Source organism: Gnatocerus cornutus, chromosome 7, assembly GCF_029298725.1.
Source record: "Gnatocerus cornutus isolate USDA-ARS CGAHR chromosome 7, icGnaCorn1.1, whole genome shotgun sequence".
NCBI classification, from domain to species: Eukaryota; Metazoa; Arthropoda; class Insecta; order Coleoptera; family Tenebrionidae; genus Gnatocerus; species Gnatocerus cornutus.
In genome coordinates this window covers 13,694,892-13,715,130 of record NC_142239.1, presented here as the reverse complement: position 1 = coordinate 13,715,130, position 20,239 = coordinate 13,694,892, and the positions used below count along the sequence as shown (strand labels likewise).

The following is a 20,239-nucleotide window of genomic DNA, read 5'->3' as shown; positions in this document are numbered from 1 at the left end:
TCTGATGCCTTAAATTATTGTAACTGAAGAGCGCAAAAATGCAACGATTGTACACAAAATACAGAGTGATCCAGAACGGCCGCACTTCCTTTTAATAGAAAATTCTCCATAAAAATGTGAGCTGATTTTTGTATCGTACAATGTTCAGGGAACATTTTAAATTGGCCAATCACAGTCCATAAATTCCTATAGATAGTGTTCTGTTGCTTAGTGACCAACAAAGATTTTTCCTCATATTACACGCAGATTCGCTGTGATTGGCCAATTTAGAGTGCTTGTGGCTTAAATACTATAAATACTTGGACATTGTACGATACAAAAATTATCTTAGATTTTGATGGAAAATTTCCCATTTAAAGGAAGTGCAAGCGTTTTCGGACACCTATGTATTGAATATTTTTGGCGTTTTTATGTTCTTATAATTTTTTTTAGTTCCTTAGATAATTTAATTAAATTTGTAAACAATAACAGCCATTCAGAGAAACTTCTTAGTACAATTTCTTCAACAATTTTTGGCGAAAACTACACCCTTCTTGATGAATTTAATTGAAATCTAATGTGACAACCACAAATTCATTAAGCTGTTTACACTTCACGCCGAACAGAAAACACATTCTCAAGCAAGATATTTATTTGAAATCTTTAGGAAATTACACATTAAGCTTACAATTATTACAGTCCTCTTTCCTAATTCTCCTCGTTTATCCAAACAATGTTCTCTAAATAAGTCCACTCTGCAAGTGTATTCACAAGTTTAAACGGTACACATCTCTTCTGAACCTAAATACCCCCATTTAATTAAATTCAAGAGATTTCGTTGAATTTCCCAACTACAAACTATACCAACTCATTTCTACCTCTATCTAAATCGTGCATAATATCCTCTTTCCCTCGGATTTACAATTTTAATTGGCATTAAATAGTTATTATTAGACGTGAATAGAACGATTTAATCGGAAAATGTTGATTATGTTTATCTAAAGAGTTTCCTCTACCAATTAGAGAGCCGTTTCTAAAAAAATACGACAATCATGAGTACCAATAAAATACTTGTTTTATGAAATCGGATTAAAAAGTACTTGGATCGAAGTGGAAATTAAATTTATCGGTGCACTTTGTGACCTAATTTATTGCGAATAGTGCGAAGTTTAACAGAAAACGTTAACTTTGAGATGGCACAATATGCTGTAATTTGGTGAAATCAAAATTAAACTTGAGTAAGTGTCTACACCTCATTTTTCCTGCAGAGAATTTTTGTAAATCGGTAAATCTCTGCAGGAAAAATGAAGTTTAGCTGCGACAACTTAAGAATCAATTCAGTATAAAAGTGGTAAAGTGGATAAAACTTCCTTTGAATTAATTTACTTTAAGATAATTTTCATGAAAACCTGCACGCTCAAAAGGAGTTGGCAACTCTTTAGATTGTAAATTAATGATCTTAGAACTCCCAGTGATACTGTTCAACGAAATGAGTATATAAATGCCGTGAAAAAAACTGAAATGAAAAGACTTCTAAAATTATGATCGAAAAAAAAACTTCCAAGTACTTAACTACGACTCATAAAAGTTTGATGAGACTTCAAGCCCGCATGACACCATAAAAATCTAACATTTTCATTAAATCCCTTCAATAAACATGTTAACAAACATGAGAACTAAACAATAATTTATATAACGTTTTTATACAATTCTTGTCAACTGCAGGCCTCTGTATAACAAAATTTTAATCAATGTCAAATCACTGCCGCAATAAAACTTGGAAACTTTTCATATTGTCGTTAATTACGGAACTATATAATTCAATTAACCACGTAATTAAAATCGAAGTAGCGACGTAATTAATTACTCATTCCAAGTTAAAATATTCATCTAATTACATTATAAATTACGTTCCGGGCCGCCACTTCAAATAAATTAACCCAGTTCTAAGTAAATAATTAATATACATGAGATCCCATGCATGCAAAAATCTTACCTTTCAATCTCCGCTTCTTCGTCTTGAATTTCGAGCGAAAGTTTTAACTCGTCGCCCCGGAACGGAGGGTGCAACTCAGCGATCACCGGAGTCCGGAGTTGACTGAGATTTAACCACCCACGCACTTTTACAACGACCGGAGTCGAAGGGAGGCGGGTTAGAACGAGTTGTGACTGAAATGCGAACCGCATGTTTGTTTTGGGGTAAGTTTAAGATGTTTGAATCAATTTTGGGGGTAATAATAGAGGTGTCTTTTTACATCGAAGTTTTATTAGTTAAAATTCGTGTGGTAACGACGTTAATCTGTAGCCTGATGGACACTTTATCGCAGTTTTTATTTTTCCGGGAGTTTCTTCCCACGAGGTGGAGAGGTTTAATATGATAATTTGTTGGCATGTGTTATTTTTCCGGGCTGATGGACTTTTATTATGACGGCGAGTGTCACATCATTCTCATAATTATTCAAGATGATTCTATAAATAATTAATTTGCTAATGCATATTGTAATTACACGGCGGCATCAAAGTTGAATTAATCCTATAAACTGTCTTGTGGAGCGAATTTTTTATGAGTTATAACAGCAATCATTTCATGGCAATAAAAGTAAATTTAGTAACGACAAAACAAAAAATTGATTCAGAAAAACTAATCAAAAGTGAAAGGAGTGTTAAATTTATCGCAATGTAATAAGACTTCGTTGTAAAATCAGAAAGAAACAGTTCAATTTATCGATTCACAGGGGTAATGATGGAAAGTTTCGAAAAAATTCTCCGTGGGTTGAAGTTTTCTTTAAAGTCAGTCCACGTGCGTGGATTTATCTCACGAATTTTCCGTATTCGCTTAACGTAATTAAGGCATCGTGTTTCACTCGCACTAATTAGCACGTTTGGAATTCATTCGAAAAGCTGTGCACGAGAAAATTCCGGTGACTTTTGAACTGGACTGGATAAAAGTTTCTCAAAAGGAAAGTGTCGCGGAATCAAATAAAATAAGACAACCAAAAACTGGATCTAAGCAAAAAGAGATAATTAGAAGTAGATTATCTACAATAAGGCGAGAAATCATTTGCGAAATAATGGAATTACAGTCGCGACGCGACGATGGTGAAAATCGAATTTATCGCAGTTGTGATTAAAAATAAAATAGGAAATTTTATTGTTGACAATTTGACAAATTCGGGGGGGGGGGGGGGGGTTTAGTTTGGGCGTTCTTAAGATCTTTTCAAATTCTTAGCCCATTTGGTACCACCACGAAATTAATTATCTAATGACAATGACATAACAATTATGAAATATTTTTTTAGGTTTGCACGTATGTTAATAAAATGTTTTCAAGTAATTGAAATGGTTTATAAGTGATTTGTACAATAAACAAGAAATAAACATATTTAAAAAAAGGAATAAATAATAAAAAAAATAATAAAATTTCTAGGTACTATTGTAGCAAATGAACTTTTTTGAACAAAACTTCTCTAACAATCCTCGGTAGTATAGTGGTAAGTATCCCCGCCTGTCACGCGGGAGACCGGGGTTCGATTCCCCGCCGGGGAGGATTTTTTTTTCTTTATTAAAACAATTTTTTATTGTGTTTTAAGAACGCCCAAACACTTGCAAATATTTGTTATGCGCTGTAGAAATAAAATCGTGGGCAAAGTGCCTTTTTTTTTCCCACTTTTGATTCTTATTTACAGTCTCTAGCGAAAAATTTTGCTTGTCAATTTGAACTGACATTTATATTTTATGTTGTGACCAATCAAATTACAAACATTATGGGTAACATGTCAGATAGTCACAATTTTTTGCTTACGACTGTAGTATCTTAAAATTTCCAGGTTTTTAAAAGGACAATAGTTATTTATTATCCGTAATAATTAACCTACCAGACTTGCCGAGTAGGTTTAATACCTCGAGTAGGTAATATGTAACAACAGTTTATTCAATATGTCGCAATTGTACATATTACAGTAATGTCGCGTTAATCCAGTCTAATTAAAACCTAGATAATCCGAATTATCAAAAAATCCGAATTAGAGAGACGTGTTATTTCACATGTGTAATTTGTTTATTTAAAAAAAAGAGGATATTATACACACAGATTTAGGGAGAGGTCGAAAGTATAGTTTAACCCAAAGTTTATTGAATCCAGATAAGCAAATTATGAAATTTCAATTTTTTTCAAAAATTGAGCTGTGTGAAACTGCCTTTCAAAGTAGGTATAATGATAATGATTGTAGGCTTAACAATAACTTTAATAAAACAAAAGAAATTAACAAAACACCTTTAAATTAAATTGTAGGCACATTGTAGGTTAATAACTATAAATTGGTAGTTCTAATAACGTCCTATTAGTAGTTGCACAATTTAATTTTGGCCTATTTTGCTATTGGATCATCTTAGTTTTGAGCAATCAACAGGAGTATCAACTCAGAAAAATGAACAAAATGGAAACTTTGAATCTTTTATTACAAAAGTAACGTAGACAATACAAATGTTTAACAAATCTTCGTACACACGTCAACACTTATCTATATAATAGACAATACAACAAAATGACATAATTACTCTTCAACTTATAACGAAATATGATTGTAAACTTATAACTTGATAAATGGCACACTGTCATTACCTCTATGAACAATTGTATTCATACGCACAGCTTCATAGTGGAATGTATTTCAACAAACCTACAAAAGACGTAATTTAAATGTGTGAAATTACGAGAAAAACTTATAAGAATCTTAATTAATAACAGTCCATGTTATTGACATCGTCGTCGTAAGTCTTCAGCATATCGTCCAGCAGCGACCCTAAATCTTCAATTCCATTCAACCACTTCTTCTTCTCACTAATAATAGCGTTAAGATCTTGCTGTGTAAACTGAAGGAACTCAGTTGGAGTGACAATCTTCCTTACTTGTATGTCGTAATTACTAACAGAACCGTAATCACTAGGTGTATAAACGCTCTTTAACAAATTAACATCTTTCGAATTAACAATTTGATCGATGATCTCTTCATTAAAATCGGGATGACTTGACGCCGGGGAATCCATAGCATCATCCACTGAAATCCCCGAAGACATTGACACCCTCGCCGACAAACCATTTTCCGTTGGTGCGGGAGACGTGGGAGTACTGCAATCCGTACGAACGTTATATTTCTTGAACAAATCAATCAATCGTTGAGTGATTTTCATAGCAGTCTTGGAAACCTCCATATCACAGTCATCCTTAATGGCGGACATGAGCACGCCTAGACATCCTATCGAGCTTAATTGACTTAAGACTTTCAGTAAGCGTTTCCGGATCTCGGAATCTGTTAAAGTGACTATTTTTCTGTGTTCTTTTGAGAAGGTGACGTTCGGGAAACTCCCATCGATCATTCCTTGGTTCTGCAGGTGGTTCTTGATGACTTTGTCCCAGAAACCTAAGGCACGGACTTTGACTTCCCAGTGAAGATCGGTCGTTGAAGAGTAGATCATGGTCTCGTAGATTCCATCTAAGGTGTCTTTGGGGAACTGTTGGTGCTCGTAGGCCACACACATGAAGGTGGCGGCCTCCACGCGGACGATTCCTTCGGTTTCGTTGATGAGAATGTCTCGCATTTTTTGCTGGAAAAATAATCATGGAATTAAAACTCGACATTCATTCAGTCTTACTGTTAAATCTTCGGATTTTAGAGCGTTGTTCCAAATTTCCTCCACTTGTATCATCTCCTGAAGACATTTGATTGCTGTTGCTCGTACGAAACTCTCCCCGTCGCAAGTTGACATTTTCACCACCAGAGTGGGAAGTTCGGAATCCATTAACACTTTTTGCAAAGACGGGAATTCTAAAAGAAAGAAAATGGAGTTATTACAACATTATTATCGGCTTTGTGCGGGTTGTAGCTAATAACTTACTATCGCTAGAAAGATGGGCTAACGTATGGACTACTTCTAAACTAGCCTTGAGAACCTCCGACCTCTTATCAGTTAAATTAGAGCGCAAGAAAGTCCCCAACGAGTCTACAGTGCCATCTGAGGCTTCTGTGACTAGCAGAGCCAGACTTGGGGCCATGTAATGAGCTGTAGCGACACTCATAAGTTTAAGAATTTGTACGATCATCTCTGAAGGCCACTTCCAAAGAGATAAGAAGTCAATACATAAAGCAATCATGTACGTTGCTTCCACGGCGTCTTTCAAGACAAAGTTGAAGTCTTCAATGAGAAAACGAACGACTTCGAAGAGTTCTAACAGATATCGCCAGTGTATTTTAAAAATGTCAAGTTTCTGTGGAGATTCCTTAGCGGCGGTAATTATGTCATTTAAGAGATAAATGAAAACTTGGTACATTAAAAGACCTTGGCGTCGTGAGAGATAGTCTCGGCTTTGTTTTATTATCTTCAAACTTCCATAACTAGCTCTGAATAACTCTTGTTTATCTATTAGGTGGTTGCGCCAAAAGATACCTATTCTTAGGAAGTTAACTGAAAGACACTTTCTTAATTTTATAAAAAATGTATCGCGAAAATCGTCGGAGGACACATTGAGTTCAAACTCTGGCAATGAAAATAGATATCTGATACCAAGAATAAAATTCGGCATAACTAGTAACACTGCAAACTGATCCGTAAAACTGTTCTCACTTTCTAGAAATTGAGGAATTTTCGATTCGATCAACTTCCAATAGAAGAGAGTAAAATGACAAAAAACCATTTGTTCCTGGAAATCCCCGCGATACAACTTCGCGACAAAATTGTTTTTGATTGTCTCCAATGAATTCGTCACCTGTGTTAGCGTCGTCGAATTTGTGGCAACCTGCTCGTATATTTCAATAAATTGCATCATGAACATGATTTTAGTCACGTCAAAAAGAAGACACTTATTTTGAGCCAAAAACATAAAATCCCGAATACCCCCTTCTAAATGGAAGTTCTTCCAAAAGAGAAACACCACTCCAAAGTCCTTCTCTTCGAGTAAAACACCCTCCAAGAAGCTCCTCAGAGTCTCTTCTATTAATTTCAAAGTTGGTAAAATTGCAACGTCGTTATTAACATCGACGGAGAATTTGATACATCGATAAATGTTTTGGCTCAAGGGGTGGAAGATTTTTTTAACAATGCCGTCACAGAAATTAACGTCGGACGCGAAAGATTTCTCCAGAATTTTCTTGACGAAGTGGCGACTTTCCTTCCCGAGATCAGTGTCAAAACTCGTTAAACTCCAAGCGAAGACGTCTTCCCAAAAGTTGGAAGAGATCATGCATTCAACTCCGGAGCTGTGGTCAAGGAACGAAGACAACATCTTAATGTACGCGAATTTTAACGGAAGAAACGACTCCGGCTGTCTGACTCTTCCAACATTCACTAATTTGGTGAAGAAATTGTTTGAATTCATTTGATTAAATCTTGATTCGTTTCGTGATAATAAACAAGCTAAGCTCAAAGTAAAAGAGATAATTGTGGTCGGAGGTGTGGTTCGCGAAGCACTCCATGATGGAACGACTTCCAAGATCCATTCCATGCAAACAGGAAGAAAATATTTGGAGTCTAAAATTTGTTGTTAAGTTCAAATTAGAGTACAATTCGGACTAACCTGTCTTGTCCTCCCACCACAAGTAAGTCAAAAATTTGTTTAAATACTCTTCGGTTTTATCGTCATGTTGGATTAAAAGGCGATTTAAAAACAGTTTTAGTCTGTTTTGAGCCACAGTAACTTCCATTTTAAACACACACTGTTTTCACGTTTATCTCAATTGCGCCATAACTAAATTAATACTGAAAAGATTACGTATCTAATACAGTGGAACATACAGACATTGGTTATTTTGCGCCATCTGTTTCACATGGAATATTTTGCAGTGCGTACCTATCTTTGATAAAGTAATAAGTAGTGATAACAGCCAACAATCTTTCTGAGTCAGTAATTATGACGTTTCAAAAATGGAGTGGGTTATAATTGGGCCTTTTATTTTTCCCTTGACACAGTGACTTATATCACAGATACCTCACGTTGCTGTACGAAAATACTAAACTTACAACACTAGAAAGAAGAGCTACAGTTTGAACTAGTCTACCAGTGTTAAAGATATCGAAAGTTAGTCAATGTTAGAGCCAATAATGTTAATAAAGTTAGCCAAGTTAACCAAAATTAGACAAAGTTATCTATGTCATAGTCAATGGAGGGGAAGTGGACACTGAACGTTTTGTTGACACAATGATAACAAGTGAGAGGAACTAGGAGGCGGTCTAACAGATGGTCCAAGAAAGTGCAAGAAGAAGGAATACACGAGAAGGAAGAATTGAAGAGTGCACCATGTCGCGAAGTAATACAGTGGCTTTGCGGTATTTGCTAAAGAACTTGGAGGGGTTTTAGTGGGTATACCCGTTCTAGAGAACAGGGAGTCCCACACTGCCCGTCGCGCTTGATATCTTGCGACGGGCGTCCATAAAGGATTTCCCCTCCACTATTAAAAAAAAAAAAAAAAAAAAAACACAACAGGTAAGTGAAACTTAGTTAGTTATAAGTTAGTTGTAAATAAAGGTAGTAAAACTTTAAAAATTATCACTATTTTTAACTACTTAAAAAATACTTAAAAAAACAATTTTTTTACTGATATAAAAAAATATGTTTTTTTCAATTTTTTTTAAATAGTTAACGTTTTTAACTGACTAACTTAAAAAAATTATAACTATTTTTAACTAATTTAAATAAATACTTGAAAATCTTTAACTATTTTTAACTATTTTTAATCAATTTTTACAATCTCTAACAAATTTTTGAAAGAAAATAGTTAAAATAGTTAAAGATTTTCAAAACTAACTATTTTTAAAAATCTTTAACTATTTTTAACTATTTTTTTTTTAAATTTGGTTAAAAATTGTGAAATTTCTTAAAAATTAGCTAAAAATAGTTAAAGATTTTTAAAACTAACTATTTTTAAAAATCTTTAACTATTTTTAACTATTTTTTTTTAAAATTTGATTAAAAATTGTAAAATTTCTTTAAAATTAGCTAAAAATAGTTAAAAATAGTTAAAGATTTTTTAAAATAGTTAGTTTTAAAAATCTATAACTATTTTTAACTATTTTTTCATAAAAATTTGTTAGAAATTGTAAAAATTTTTAAAAAATAGTTAAAAATAGTTAAAGATTTTTAAGTATTTTTTTTTAAATTAGTTAAAAATAGTTATAAATTTTTCAAAATAGTTAAATTTTTTAACTATTTTCTTAAAAAAATTGAAAAAAAATTTTTTTTTATTTATAAAAAACTATTTTTTTTATTTATAAAAAACAATTTTTTTCAATATTGTTTTTTAAATTAGTTAAAAATAGTTATAGATTTTTGAATAATTTGTTTATATTTGTAAAAAACTTATTTTTTTTTAAATTTGTTAAAATAAGATTTTTAGTTAGTTAACTTCAAAAAACTATTTTAGAAAGTTAGTCATAAATAATGAAGATTTTGAAAGTTATCCAAAGTTCGTTAATAGTTAAAGCTGGTTAAAACTAGTTAAGATTTTAAATTTTAGTTAAAGTTGGTTAAAAATAGATCCAAACTTTTCAAGTTATATATCTTATTAGTGAGTGAAAGTTGCTTAAAAATAGCTAAAGATATTTAAAGTTAGTTAGTTAAACAGCCTAACTAGGCCCTTTCCCTTGATACAATTACTTAACTCAAGTTGCCGTACTAATATACTAAACTTACTAGTATTAGAAAGGTAAGCTATAGTATGAACCACTTCTAAACAAACCTTTACCACCTCCGACCTCTTATCCCCTAAACTAGAACGTAAAAATTTCCCCAACGAAGTTACAGTACCATCTGAAGCTTCTGTAACTAGCAGTGTCAAACTTGGAGCCATGTAATGAGCTGTAGCAACACTCATAAGTTTAAGAACTTGAACGACCATCTTTGAAGGCCACTCCGACAGAGACAAGAAGTCAATACATAGAGCAATCATGTAAGTTGCTTCCACGGCGTCTTTTAAGACAAAATTGAAGTCTTCAATGAGAAAGCGAATGAATTCAAAAAGTTCTAAAAAGTATCTCCACTGCACTTTGAAAACGTCAAGTTTTTGTGGAGATTCATTGGTGGCAGTAATTAAGTCGTTAAGCATATAAATTAAACATTGGTACATTAATAGACCTTGATAGCGTGACAGAAACTTTCGAGTCTGTTTTACCATTTGAATGCTTGAAAAACTAGCTTTAAATAAATCCCATTTATCATTAAGATGATTCCGCCAAAATACAGCCACTCGAAAAAAGTTTAAAGGTAGATTTTCCATCAGTTTTTTTACAAAGATTTCTCGAATATTGTCATTGTAAAGATTAAATTCTAACTCTGAGAACGAAAACAGATATTTAACAACAAGCAAAAAGTTAGGCATAATTAACAACACTGCAAACGGATCACTGAAATTGTCTTTCGTCACATTCTCTTGAAAATGAGGAATTTTCGATTCTATCAATTTCCAGTAGAAGAGAGTAAAACAATAAAAATCCATTTGATCCTGGAAATCTCCTTGAAACAACTTCGCCAAAAAATTACTTTTGATCGTCTCCAACGATTTCGTCACCTGCGTCAGCGTCGTCAAATTTGAAATTAGCTGCTCGTAAATTTCAAGGAATTGCATCATGAACATGATTTTAGTCACATCAAAAAGAAAACACTTATTTTGAGCCAAAAACATAAAGTCCTGAATTCCTCCTTCTAAATGAAAGTTCTTCCAGAACAAAAACACCACACCAAAGTCCTTCCCTTCAAGTAAAATACCCTCCAAGAAACTCTTCAGAATCTTTTCTATCAATTTCAGTGTTGGAAAAATAGCAACATCGTCTTTAATGTCAACAGAGAATTTGATACAACGATAAATGTTTTGGCTCAAAGGGTGGAACATTTTTTTAATAATGCCGTCACAGAAATCAACGTCGAACGTGAAAGATTTCTCCAAAATTTTCTTGACGAAGTGGCGACTTTCCTTCCCGAGATCAGTGTCAAAACTCGTTAAACTCCAAGCGAAAACGTCTTCCCAAAAATTGGAAGAGATCATGCATTCAACACCAGAGCTGTGGTCAAGCAACGAAGACAACAATTTAATGTACGCGAATTTCAACTGAAGAAACGATTCCGGTTGTCTAACTCTTCCAATGTTCACCAATTTTGTAAAGAAATTGTTTGAATTCATTTGATTAAATCTTAATTCATTTCGAGATAATAAACAAGCTAAGCTCAAAGTAAAAGAGATAATTGTGGTCGGAGGTGTGGTTTGCGAGGCACTCCATGATGGAACGACTTCCAAGATCCATTCCAAGCAAACAGAAAGCAAATATTTGGATTCTACAATTTGTCGTTAATCTTCGATTAGATTATAATTCGGACTAACCTGACTTGTCTTCCCAGCACAAGTAATTCAAAAGTTTGTTTAAATGCTCTTCGGTTTTACCATTATTTTGAATTAAAAGACAATTTAGGAAAATTTTAAGTTTGTTTTGAGCCACAGTAACTTCCATTTTAAACACGCACTCGAAATTTCAAATGTTGCGCGAGGTGTTTTCACTTCTATCTCAAATCCGCCATAACTACATAAATACCAAAAAGATTACGTATCTGATAACAGTGGAACAAACAGACATTAGTAATTTTGCGTCATCTGTTTCACATGGAATATTTTGCAGGGTGTACGTATCTTTGATAACGGGATGAGTAATAATAATGGTTTTATAATAACAGCCAACAATTTTGCTGAGTCGGTAATTACGTCGTTTTCAAAAATAAAGTGGGCTTTAAATTGCCCTTTTATCTTTCCCTTGACACAGTGACTTACAACGTAGATAACTCACGCTAGCATACTAAAATATTAAACTTACTAGTATTAGAAAGGTGAGCTATAGTATGAACCACTTCTAAACAAGCCCTTAGCACCTCCGACCTTTTATCTCCCAAACTAGAACTTAAAAACGTTCCTAATGAAGCTACAGTACCATCTGAAGCTTCTGCGAGCAGCAATGCCAAACTTGGAGCCATGTAATGAGAGGTGGCAACATTCACTAGTTTAAGGATTTGAACAATCATTTCTGAAGGCCAGTCTGCCAGTGATAAGAAGTCAATGCATAAAGCAATCGTGTAAGTTGCTTCCAAGGCGTCTTTGAAGACAAAATTGAAGTCTTCAATAAGAAGACGAACGAATTCAAACAGTTCTAAAAGGTACCTCCAGTGTACTTTAAAAACGTCAATTTTGTGTGGAGAATCCTTAACGCCAGCAATTATGTCATTAAACAAATAAATTAAAGCTTGGTATAGTAAAAGACCTTGATTACGCGACAGAAACTTTCGAGTTTGGTTTAACATCTGAATACTTAAATAACTAGCTTTAAATAAATCCCAGTTATCGAGAAGATGATTCCGCCAAAATACAGCCACTCGATAAAAATTTAAAGGTACAATGTCCATCATTTTTTTTAAGAAGGTTTCTCGAATATCATCATTCCAAAGAGGACATTCTAGCTTTGTGATTGAAAACAGGTATTTAAGAACAAGAATACAATTGGGCATCATTAACAAGACTGCGAACGGATCAGCGAAATTATGTTTCTTCTCATTCTCTTGAAAATGAGGGATTTTCGAATCAACCAATTTCCAATAAAACACAGTGAAACAACAAAAATCCATTTGTTCCTGGAAATCCCCTTGAAACATCTTCGCCATGAAATTAGTTTTGATCGTCTCCAATGACTTAGTCACCTGCGTCAGCGTCGTCGAATTTGAAATTACCTGCTCGTAAATTTCAACAAATTGCATCATGAACATGACTTTAGTCACATCAAAGAGAAGACACTTATTTTGAGCCAAAAACATAAAGTCCTGAATTCCTCCTTCTAAATGAAAGTTCTTCCAGAGCAAAAACACCACACCAAAGTCCTTCCCCTCTAGTAAAATACCCTCCAAGAAACTTTTCAGAACCTCTTCTATCAATTTCAGTGTTGGGAAAATAGCATTGTCATCGTTAACATCAACGGAGAATTTGATACAACGATAAATGTTTTGGCTCAAAGGGTGGAAGATTTTTTTAACAAGGCGGTCACAGAAATCAACATCACACGCAAAAGATTTCTCTAAAATTTTCTTGATGAAGTGACGACTTTCCTTCCCGAGATCAGTGTCAAAACTCGTTAAACTCCAAGCGAAGACGTCTTCCCAAAAATTGGAAGAGATCATGCATTCAACTCCGGAGCTGTGGTCAAGGAACGAAGACAACAATTGAATGTATGCGAATTTTAACGGAAGAAACGACTCCGGTTGTCTGACTCTTCCAATATTCACCAACTTTGTGAAGAAATTGTTTGAATTCATTTGATTAAATCTTAATTCGTTTCGTGATAATAAACGAGCTAAACTCAGAGTAAAAGAGATAATTGTGGTCGGAGGTATGGTTTGCGAAGCACTCCATGATGGAACGACTTCCAAGATCCATTCCATGCAAACAGGAAGAATATATTTGGATTCTACAATTTGACGTTAATCTCAGATTGTATTATAAAACGAACTAACCTGACTTGTCTTCGCAGCGCAAGAAAGTCAAAAGTTTGCTTAAATGCTCTTCGGTTTTACCATCATTGTGTATTAAAAGGCGATTCAGAAAAAGTTTAAGTGTGTTTAATTGAGCCACAGTAACTTCCATTTTAAACACGCACTCGGAATTTCAAATGTTGCGCGAGGTGTTTTCACGTCTATCTCAAATGTGCCATAACTACATATTATACAAAAAAGATTACGTATCTGATAACAGTCAAACACACAGAAATTGTTAGTATTGCGCCATCTGTCTTTGATAACGGAATAAGTAATGATAATCGTTTTATAATAACAGCCAACATTCTTTCTAAATAACAATAATTGTGTCGCTTTCAAAAATAAAGTGGGCTAAAAATTGTCCTTTTATCTTTCCCTTGACACAGTGACTTACATCGCAGATAACTCACGCTACCATACTAAAATATTAAACTTACTAGTATTAGAAAGGTGAGCTATAGTATGAACCACTTCTAAACAAGCCCTTAGCACCTCCGACCTTTTATCTCCCAAACTAGAACTTAAAAACGTTCCTAATGAAGCTACAGTACCATCTGAAGCTTCTGCGAGCAGCAATGCCAAACTTGGAGCCATGTAATGAGAGGTGGCAACATTCACTAGTTTAAGGATTTGAACAATCATTTCTGAAGGCCAATCTGCCAGTGATAAGAAGTCAATACATAAAGCAATCGTGTAAGTGGCTTCCAAGGCGTCTTTGAAGACAAAATTGAAATCTTCTATGAGAAAACGAACGAATTCAAACAGTTCTAAAAGGTACCTCCAGTGTACTTTAAAAACGTTAATTTTGTGTGGAGATTCCTTAACGCCAGCAATTATGTCATTAAACAAATAAATTAAAGCTTGGTATAGTAAAAGACCTTGATTACGCGACAGAAACTTTCGAGTTTGGTTTAACATCTGAATACTTAAATAACTAGCTTTAAATAAATCCCAGTTATCGAGAAGATGATTCCGCCAAAATACAGCTACCCGATAAAAGTGTAAAGGTACAATTTTCATCATTTTTTTTAAGAAGGTTTCACGAATATCATCATTCGAAAGAAGACATTCTAACTTTGGGATTGAAAGCAGATATTTAAGAACAACAATACAATTGGGCATTATCAACAAGACTGCAAAGGGATCAGCGAAATTATGTTTCTTCTCTTGAAATTGTGGAATTTTCAATTCAACCAATTTCCAATAGAAGACAGTAAAACAACAAAAATCCATTTGATCCTCAAAATCCCCTTGAAACAACTTCGCCATAAAATTAGTTTTAATCGTCTCCAATGATTTCGTCACCTGAGTCAGCGTCGTCGAATTTGAAATTACCTGCTCGTAAATTTCAACAAATTGCATCATGAACATGACTTTAGTCACATCAAAAAGAAGACACTTATTTTGGGCCAAAAACATAAAATCCTGAATTCCTCCTTCTAAATGAAAGTTCTTCCAGAGCAAAAACACCACACCAAAATCTTTTCCCTCAAGTAAAATACCCTCCAAGAAACTTTTCAGAACCTCTTCTATCAATTTTAGTGTTGGAAAAATGGCAATGTCATCGTTAACATCAACGGAGAATTTGATACATCGATAAATGTTTTGGCTCAAAGGGTGGAAAATCTTTTTAACAATGCCGTCACAGAAATCAACGTCGAACGCGAAAGATTTCTCGAGAATTTTCTTGACGAAGTGGCGACTTTCCTTCCCGAGATCAGTGTCAAAACTCGTTAAACTCCAAGCGAAGACGTCTTCCCAAAAGTTGGAGGAGATCATGCATTCAACTCCGGAGTTGTGGTCAAGGAACGAAGACAACAATTTAATGTACGCGAATTTTAACGGAAGAAACGACTCCGGTTGTCTGACTCTTCCAATATTTACCAATTTTGTGAAGAAATTGTTTGAATTCATTTGATTAAATCTTGATTCGTTTCGTGATAATAAACAAGCTAAGCTCAAAGTAAAAGAGATAATTGTGATCGGAGGTGTGGTTCGCGAGGCACTCCATGATGGAACGACTTCCAAAATCCATTCCAAGCAAACAGAAAGCAAATATTTGGATTCTACAATTTGTCGTTTTAATGTCAGATTAGATTACAATTCAGACTAACCTGACTTGTCCTCCCACCACAAGTAAGTCAAAAGTTTATTTAAATAATCATCGGTTTCAGCATCGTTTTTGATTAAAAGACGATGTAGAAAGAGTTTTAGTTTGTTTTGTGCCACAGTAACTTCCATTCTAAACATGCACTGACTCTAAGACCACGTTGGTCTCTAATGCGCAATAACAAATTCACTACAATAAAAATAAATTGGTGATTTTGCGCCATCTGTGTTAAGCTCCAAAGTTTCGCAATACTTATCTTTGATAAAGAGATGATTAATGATAATTGATAACAACACTCATAATAATATTTACCGCCATTAAAACTAATCGTAGATTTAACTCGCTTCAAGGAAGAAAAATAAGATCAACTTACTATCATTCGAGATCCGCGCCACCGTGTAAACCACATCCAAAGCCGCTTTGCCAACCTCCGACCTTTCATCAATCAAATTAGACTGTAAAACACTTCCTAACAAAGACAGTGTGGTCTCTTTCGTGTCTGCCACCAAAAAAGTCAAAGTTGAAACCAAATAGCGACCAACAGCAATATTAATTAGTGACAAGATCTTAACAATCAGTTCTGAAGACCACTCCTTTAATGACAACAAATCCAAACAGATTTCCATTAGATACGTAGCTTCCAATGAATCTTTGAGTGTAATTTCAAATTGTTCAATTAGCACGGCAATCTCTTCTAACCATCTTAAAAGGTACCAAGAATCTGTGACGAAAATGTCGAGTTTCTCAGGTGTTTTTTTGGCAGCGTCAACTAAATCTCCCAAAGTATAAGTAAACATTTGAAACATGAGAATGGATTGGTCTCGCGTCACAAAAACTCGAACTTCTTTAAACGCATTGAAACTATTTCGTCCCGCTTTTAACAATTCTGACTTGTCGACAAGTTTCTCGTGCCAGAACGTCATAATTCTGCGGAAATCCGAAGTATACAATTTGAAAACTCTTTTTACTAATCTGTTGCGATAGTGATCACCATTATGAATAGCATTTATTTCTGTTCTGGTAAAAGTATATTTCGCCTTAATTTGAAAATGTGGTAAAAATATAAAATAAATAAACTGATCGGAGATATCGAAATCCTGGAATTTGTTCCTTTGAAAAGGAATTCTCAACCGCATCAACTTCCAATAGAATACCGAAAAAATACAAAAATCCAATTGTTCTTGGAAATCTCCGCGGTACAACTTCCCCCAAAAATTCATTTTAATTCGCTCAACGTATTTAGACACTTTTTCCACAGTTGTGGTGTTTGTGATCACTTGTCCGTATAATTCGAGAAACTGCATCATGAACATAATTTTGGTCAGTTCGTAGACCAGACATCGTTTCTGAGCCAAAGTCATAAAGTCGTAGATTCCCCCTTCTAACTGAAAATGTTTCAAAAAGAAGAAAAGCACACTGAAGTCTTTCCCTTCAAGTAAAACATCTTTGAGGAAACTCTCCAATAGTTGACACAACAATTTTAATGACGGAAGAAGAGTCTTAACTGCTGTTTCATCACTAACATCTTCAGAAAACTTGATGCAGCGATAAATGGTTTCACCAAGCGGTTGCATTATTTTTTTTATAACTCCCTCGCAAAAATCGTCATTAAAATCAACAGTTTTCTGCAAGAGACGTTTTATAAAAAGTGTGGATTCTTTAATGAGACCAGTTGGAGACGTGGTTAAACTCCAGTTCACCACGTCTTCCCAGAATAAACAACCGATCATTGACTCAATGCCGGAATTGTGGTCAAGAAGCGAAGACAACAATTTTATGTAGGCAAACTTCAGAGACACACAGTCAGAATGTTTGGACAGGTTTACCAATTTGATAAAGAAATTATCACAATTCAATTTCTTGAATTTGTTTTCATCGTGTGATAACAAACTCGCCAAATTCAGTGCGAAACAAATTGAACTGGTCGGAGGTTTCGTCTCTGCCGCACTCCATTCCGGAACAGCCCGTAAAACCCAGTCAAAAACAATGGGGAAAACAACTTCGCACCCTAAAAATGTTAATAAAAAACCGGAAGATTTGAAACCGGTAACTGACCTGTTTGGTTCTCCCAATCCAAATGTAATAAAAATTTGTTTAAATATTTTTCGATTTGAGTATTCTCGCCCGTCAACAATTTCTCGAGTAAATTTTTAGCTTTTAACTTTTGCTGCTCCACATTCATGTTCACTTTTGGAAGGTTAGTCATCTACTAACGATTTCGCGATTACGTATCAGATAATAAAAACAATTTGCGCAGTTGACACACACATTGTTATCTAATTTGCAATTCTAGGCTACAGTTTTTAGAATCTGCGGCTTCTGAGGATCAGGATATTAAAAAACGAGTGCTTTTAAGTTTTATAAAACGAGTTTTTGTGCTATTTGTCCTAGTTTAACCATTAATTTTGCGAAATTTTCCGACGCTGCTATAGTAACGAAGCTATTACTCCATCCGATGCGAAAACAGACCGATAACGCACTCAAAACGAATGCGGAAATAGCGCTCTTACCCCAGCAAATTAGAAAATAGTTATTTACATTCGTGCAACTATAACTAGGATTTTACGGCCGATAAACCATCGAAAACCGAATTAAAATTTGTTATTCTGACAAATTCTAGTAGATGGCGCCACCAAAAAAAAATTTTACTTTTTAAGGTGGAAAAATCATCCTAAATACCGAAATAATTCGTGTAAATAATACTTTAGTGTTGTGGGCCAGTGTAATCTGAGTTTTTTGCCGCATTGCTGCAGCTTTTCCGCACTGAGGCCAAAAAGAAAATTTTGAACAACTTACTATGATTGGAAATCTGCGCCAGCGTGTAAACCATTTCCAAAACAGCTGTCGAAACCTCCGACCTCTTATCGATCAAATATGACTTTAAAACACTTCCTAACAAAGACAAAGTAGTCTCTTTAGCGTCTGCTACGAGTAAAGTCAAAGTTGCGTTGTACCGAACAACGGCAATATTGATTGATTTCAAAATTTTAACAATAATTTCGGAACACCATTGTCTTAAAGATAACAGATCGAAACAGACGTCCATTAGATAAGTAGCTTCCATGCCGTCCTTAAGTGTGATATTAAATTGTTCAATTAACATAGCGATTTCGTCTAACCACCTCCAAAGGTACCGAAAATGTGTGGCAAAATCGTCAAGTTTCTCAGGAGTTTCTTTGGCAGCGTCTATCAAATCTGCTAAAGTATAAATATGAATTTGAAACAGAAAGACAGCTTGGTCTCGGGTTAAACACATTCGAGCATTTTTAAAACCATTAAAAGCGTCTAGACCTGTTTTAAATAAATCGGACTTGTGTAAAAACTCACTGCGCCAAAACGAACTGACTCTGACAAAATCACAAGTAAATACGTTTAAAATTTTCTGAACTAATCTTTCCCGATATTTATCTTCATAACATCTAGCTTCCAACTCTGGTATTGTAAAAGTATATTCAACTTGAAGACTAAAATGTGGTAGTAACATAAAAAACATAAATTGATCAGAGATGTTAATGTCTTGGAAATGAAGGTGCGCCCGCATCAGTTTCCAGAAGAACATCGAAAAACTACAAAAATCCATTTGTTCTTGAAAGTCCCCTCGATACAATTTCACGAAAAAATTCGTTTTAATTCGATCAACAAACGTGGAGATCTTGTCGAAAGTTGCAGTGTTTGTGATCACTTGTCCGTACAATTCAAGAAACTGCAGCATGAACATGATTTTGGTCAACTCAAAAAGGAGGGATTGCTTTCCGGCCATTGACACAAAGTCGCAGATTCCTCCTTCAAGCCGGAAATTTTTAAGGAACAAGAAGAGGACCCCGAAGTCTTTACCCCCGAATAAAGTGTCTTTAAGAAAACTCTCCAGGAGATGACGGATCAACTTCAATGAGAAAAAAAGAGAATCAAAGGCCATTTTGTTAGTAGTTTCCTCTGAAAACTTCACAGGTCGATACAGTGTCGTACTTAGCGGCCGCATGATTTTCTTAATAATCTCGTCGCAAAAATCGCCATTAAAATCAATTGATTTCTCCAAAATTAGCTTCACAAAATGCGTAGATTCCCTCGTGAGATTAGTATCAGTGGTCAAACTCCAATCCACTATAACTTGCCACAATTTCCAGCCGATCAACCACTCAATACCTGACGAGTGATCAAGAAACGAAGACAACAACTTAATGTACGCTAATTTAACAGTTTTACAATGAGAATGCTTCGTCAGGTTTATCAAATTTAGAAAAAAATTATTACGATTCAACCTCTTAAATTTGACTTCATCGTGCGACAATAAACTCGCCAAATTCAGTGTAAAACAAAGAGTGTTGGTCGGAGGTTTCGTCGCTGACGCGCTCCACGCAGAAACAGCCCGCGAAATCCATTCAAAAGCCACAGGCAAAACAATCGAGCGATCTAAAATTGATTATAAAAATCGGACTTTTGGAGTCAATAACTGACCTGTCTTGTTCTCCCAATTTAGATGTGATAAAAATGCGTTTAAAGTCTTTTCGGTTTGAACACGATTTTCCGCAATCAAAAGTTTCTCGAGAACAAGTTTCGCTTTTAACTTGTGGAATTCCACAGACACGTTCATTTTCGACACG

At 34.7% G+C, this 20,239-nt stretch overlaps 5 protein-coding genes and 1 non-coding gene across 7 annotated transcripts in view; 1 reads left to right on the top strand and 5 right to left on the bottom strand.

Moving 5' to 3' along the window:
* Window positions 1-2,084, bottom strand: part of LOC148171280 (synaptotagmin-15-like) — a 65,210-nt gene extending 63,126 nt beyond the window's left edge. For both annotated transcript variants that reach the window (XM_088040886.1, XM_088040888.1), the window contains exon 1: window positions 1,976-2,084. The gene's annotated coding sequence lies outside the window, so the exon portion shown is untranslated. The remainder of the gene's footprint in view (window positions 1-1,975) is intronic.
* Window positions 2,085-3,453: 1,369 nt separating this feature from the next.
* TRNAD-GUC (transfer RNA aspartic acid (anticodon GUC)) lies at window positions 3,454-3,525 on the top strand. The gene has a single exon. It is a non-coding gene; the product is annotated as a tRNA-Asp (tRNA).
* Window positions 3,526-4,420: 895 nt separating this feature from the next.
* Window positions 4,421-13,744, bottom strand: LOC148171278 (uncharacterized). The gene is made up of 15 exons (XM_088042307.1): window positions 13,508-13,744; window positions 11,810-13,461; window positions 11,619-11,765; window positions 11,551-11,566; window positions 11,343-11,492; window positions 9,600-11,296; window positions 9,375-9,383; window positions 8,152-8,420; window positions 7,961-8,026; window positions 7,823-7,864; window positions 7,733-7,790; window positions 7,550-7,688; window positions 5,875-7,503; window positions 5,632-5,804; window positions 4,421-5,583 (listed from the first exon to the last, which is right to left on the bottom strand). The coding sequence occupies exons 1-15, from the start codon at window positions 13,635-13,637 to the stop codon at window positions 4,717-4,719; spliced, it is 7,044 nt and encodes a 2,347-aa protein (XP_087898433.1). The 5' UTR covers window positions 13,638-13,744; the 3' UTR covers window positions 4,421-4,716.
* A 178-nt stretch (window positions 13,745-13,922) lies between these two features.
* Window positions 13,923-15,899, bottom strand: LOC148171277 (integrator complex assembly factor Brat1-like). The gene is made up of 2 exons (XM_088041970.1): window positions 15,643-15,899; window positions 13,923-15,594 (listed from the first exon to the last, which is right to left on the bottom strand). The coding sequence occupies exons 1-2, from the start codon at window positions 15,776-15,778 to the stop codon at window positions 13,940-13,942; spliced, it is 1,791 nt and encodes a 596-aa protein (XP_087898096.1). The 5' UTR covers window positions 15,779-15,899; the 3' UTR covers window positions 13,923-13,939.
* On the bottom strand, window positions 15,806-17,820 carry LOC148171276 (integrator complex assembly factor Brat1-like). Its single transcript, XM_088042305.1, has 4 exons — window positions 17,694-17,820; window positions 16,012-17,646; window positions 15,979-15,981; window positions 15,806-15,933 (listed from the first exon to the last, which is right to left on the bottom strand). The coding sequence occupies exons 1-4, from the start codon at window positions 17,818-17,820 to the stop codon at window positions 15,806-15,808; spliced, it is 1,893 nt and encodes a 630-aa protein (XP_087898431.1).
* A 522-nt stretch (window positions 17,821-18,342) lies between these two features.
* Window positions 18,343-20,235, bottom strand: LOC148171275 (uncharacterized). The gene is made up of 2 exons (XM_088042304.1): window positions 20,094-20,235; window positions 18,343-20,048 (listed from the first exon to the last, which is right to left on the bottom strand). The coding sequence occupies exons 1-2, from the start codon at window positions 20,227-20,229 to the stop codon at window positions 18,343-18,345; spliced, it is 1,842 nt and encodes a 613-aa protein (XP_087898430.1). The 5' UTR covers window positions 20,230-20,235.
* Between the last annotated feature and the right edge of the window lie 4 nt (window positions 20,236-20,239).

Coding starts and splice junctions, on each gene's coding strand:
- LOC148171277 (XM_088041970.1), bottom strand. CDS start 15,778: ATGTTTAGAATGGAAGTTACTGTGGCACAAAACAAACTAAAACTCTTT. Junction 15,595..15,642: donor GTGGTGGGAGGACAAGTCAG/GTTAGTCTGAAT, acceptor GACAAATTGTAG/AATCCAAATATTTGCTTTCT.
- LOC148171278 (XM_088042307.1), bottom strand. CDS start 13,637: ATGGAAGTTACTGTGGCTCAATTAAACACACTTAAACTTTTTCTGAAT. Junction 8,027..8,151: donor TTGTGTCAACAAAACGTTCA/GTGTCCACTTCC, acceptor TAACACTGGTAG/ACTAGTTCAAACTGTAGCTC. Junction 5,584..5,631: donor TAAAATCCGAAGATTTAACA/GTAAGACTGAAT, acceptor TTATTTTTCCAG/CAAAAAATGCGAGACATTCT.
- LOC148171275 (XM_088042304.1), bottom strand. CDS start 20,229: ATGAACGTGTCTGTGGAATTCCACAAGTTAAAAGCGAAACTTGTTCTC. Junction 20,049..20,093: donor AAATTGGGAGAACAAGACAG/GTCAGTTATTGA, acceptor AATCAATTTTAG/ATCGCTCGATTGTTTTGCCT.
- LOC148171276 (XM_088042305.1), bottom strand. CDS start 17,820: ATGAATGTGGAGCAGCAAAAGTTAAAAGCTAAAAATTTACTCGAGAAA. Junction 17,647..17,693: donor GGATTGGGAGAACCAAACAG/GTCAGTTACCGG, acceptor TAACATTTTTAG/GGTGCGAAGTTGTTTTCCCC.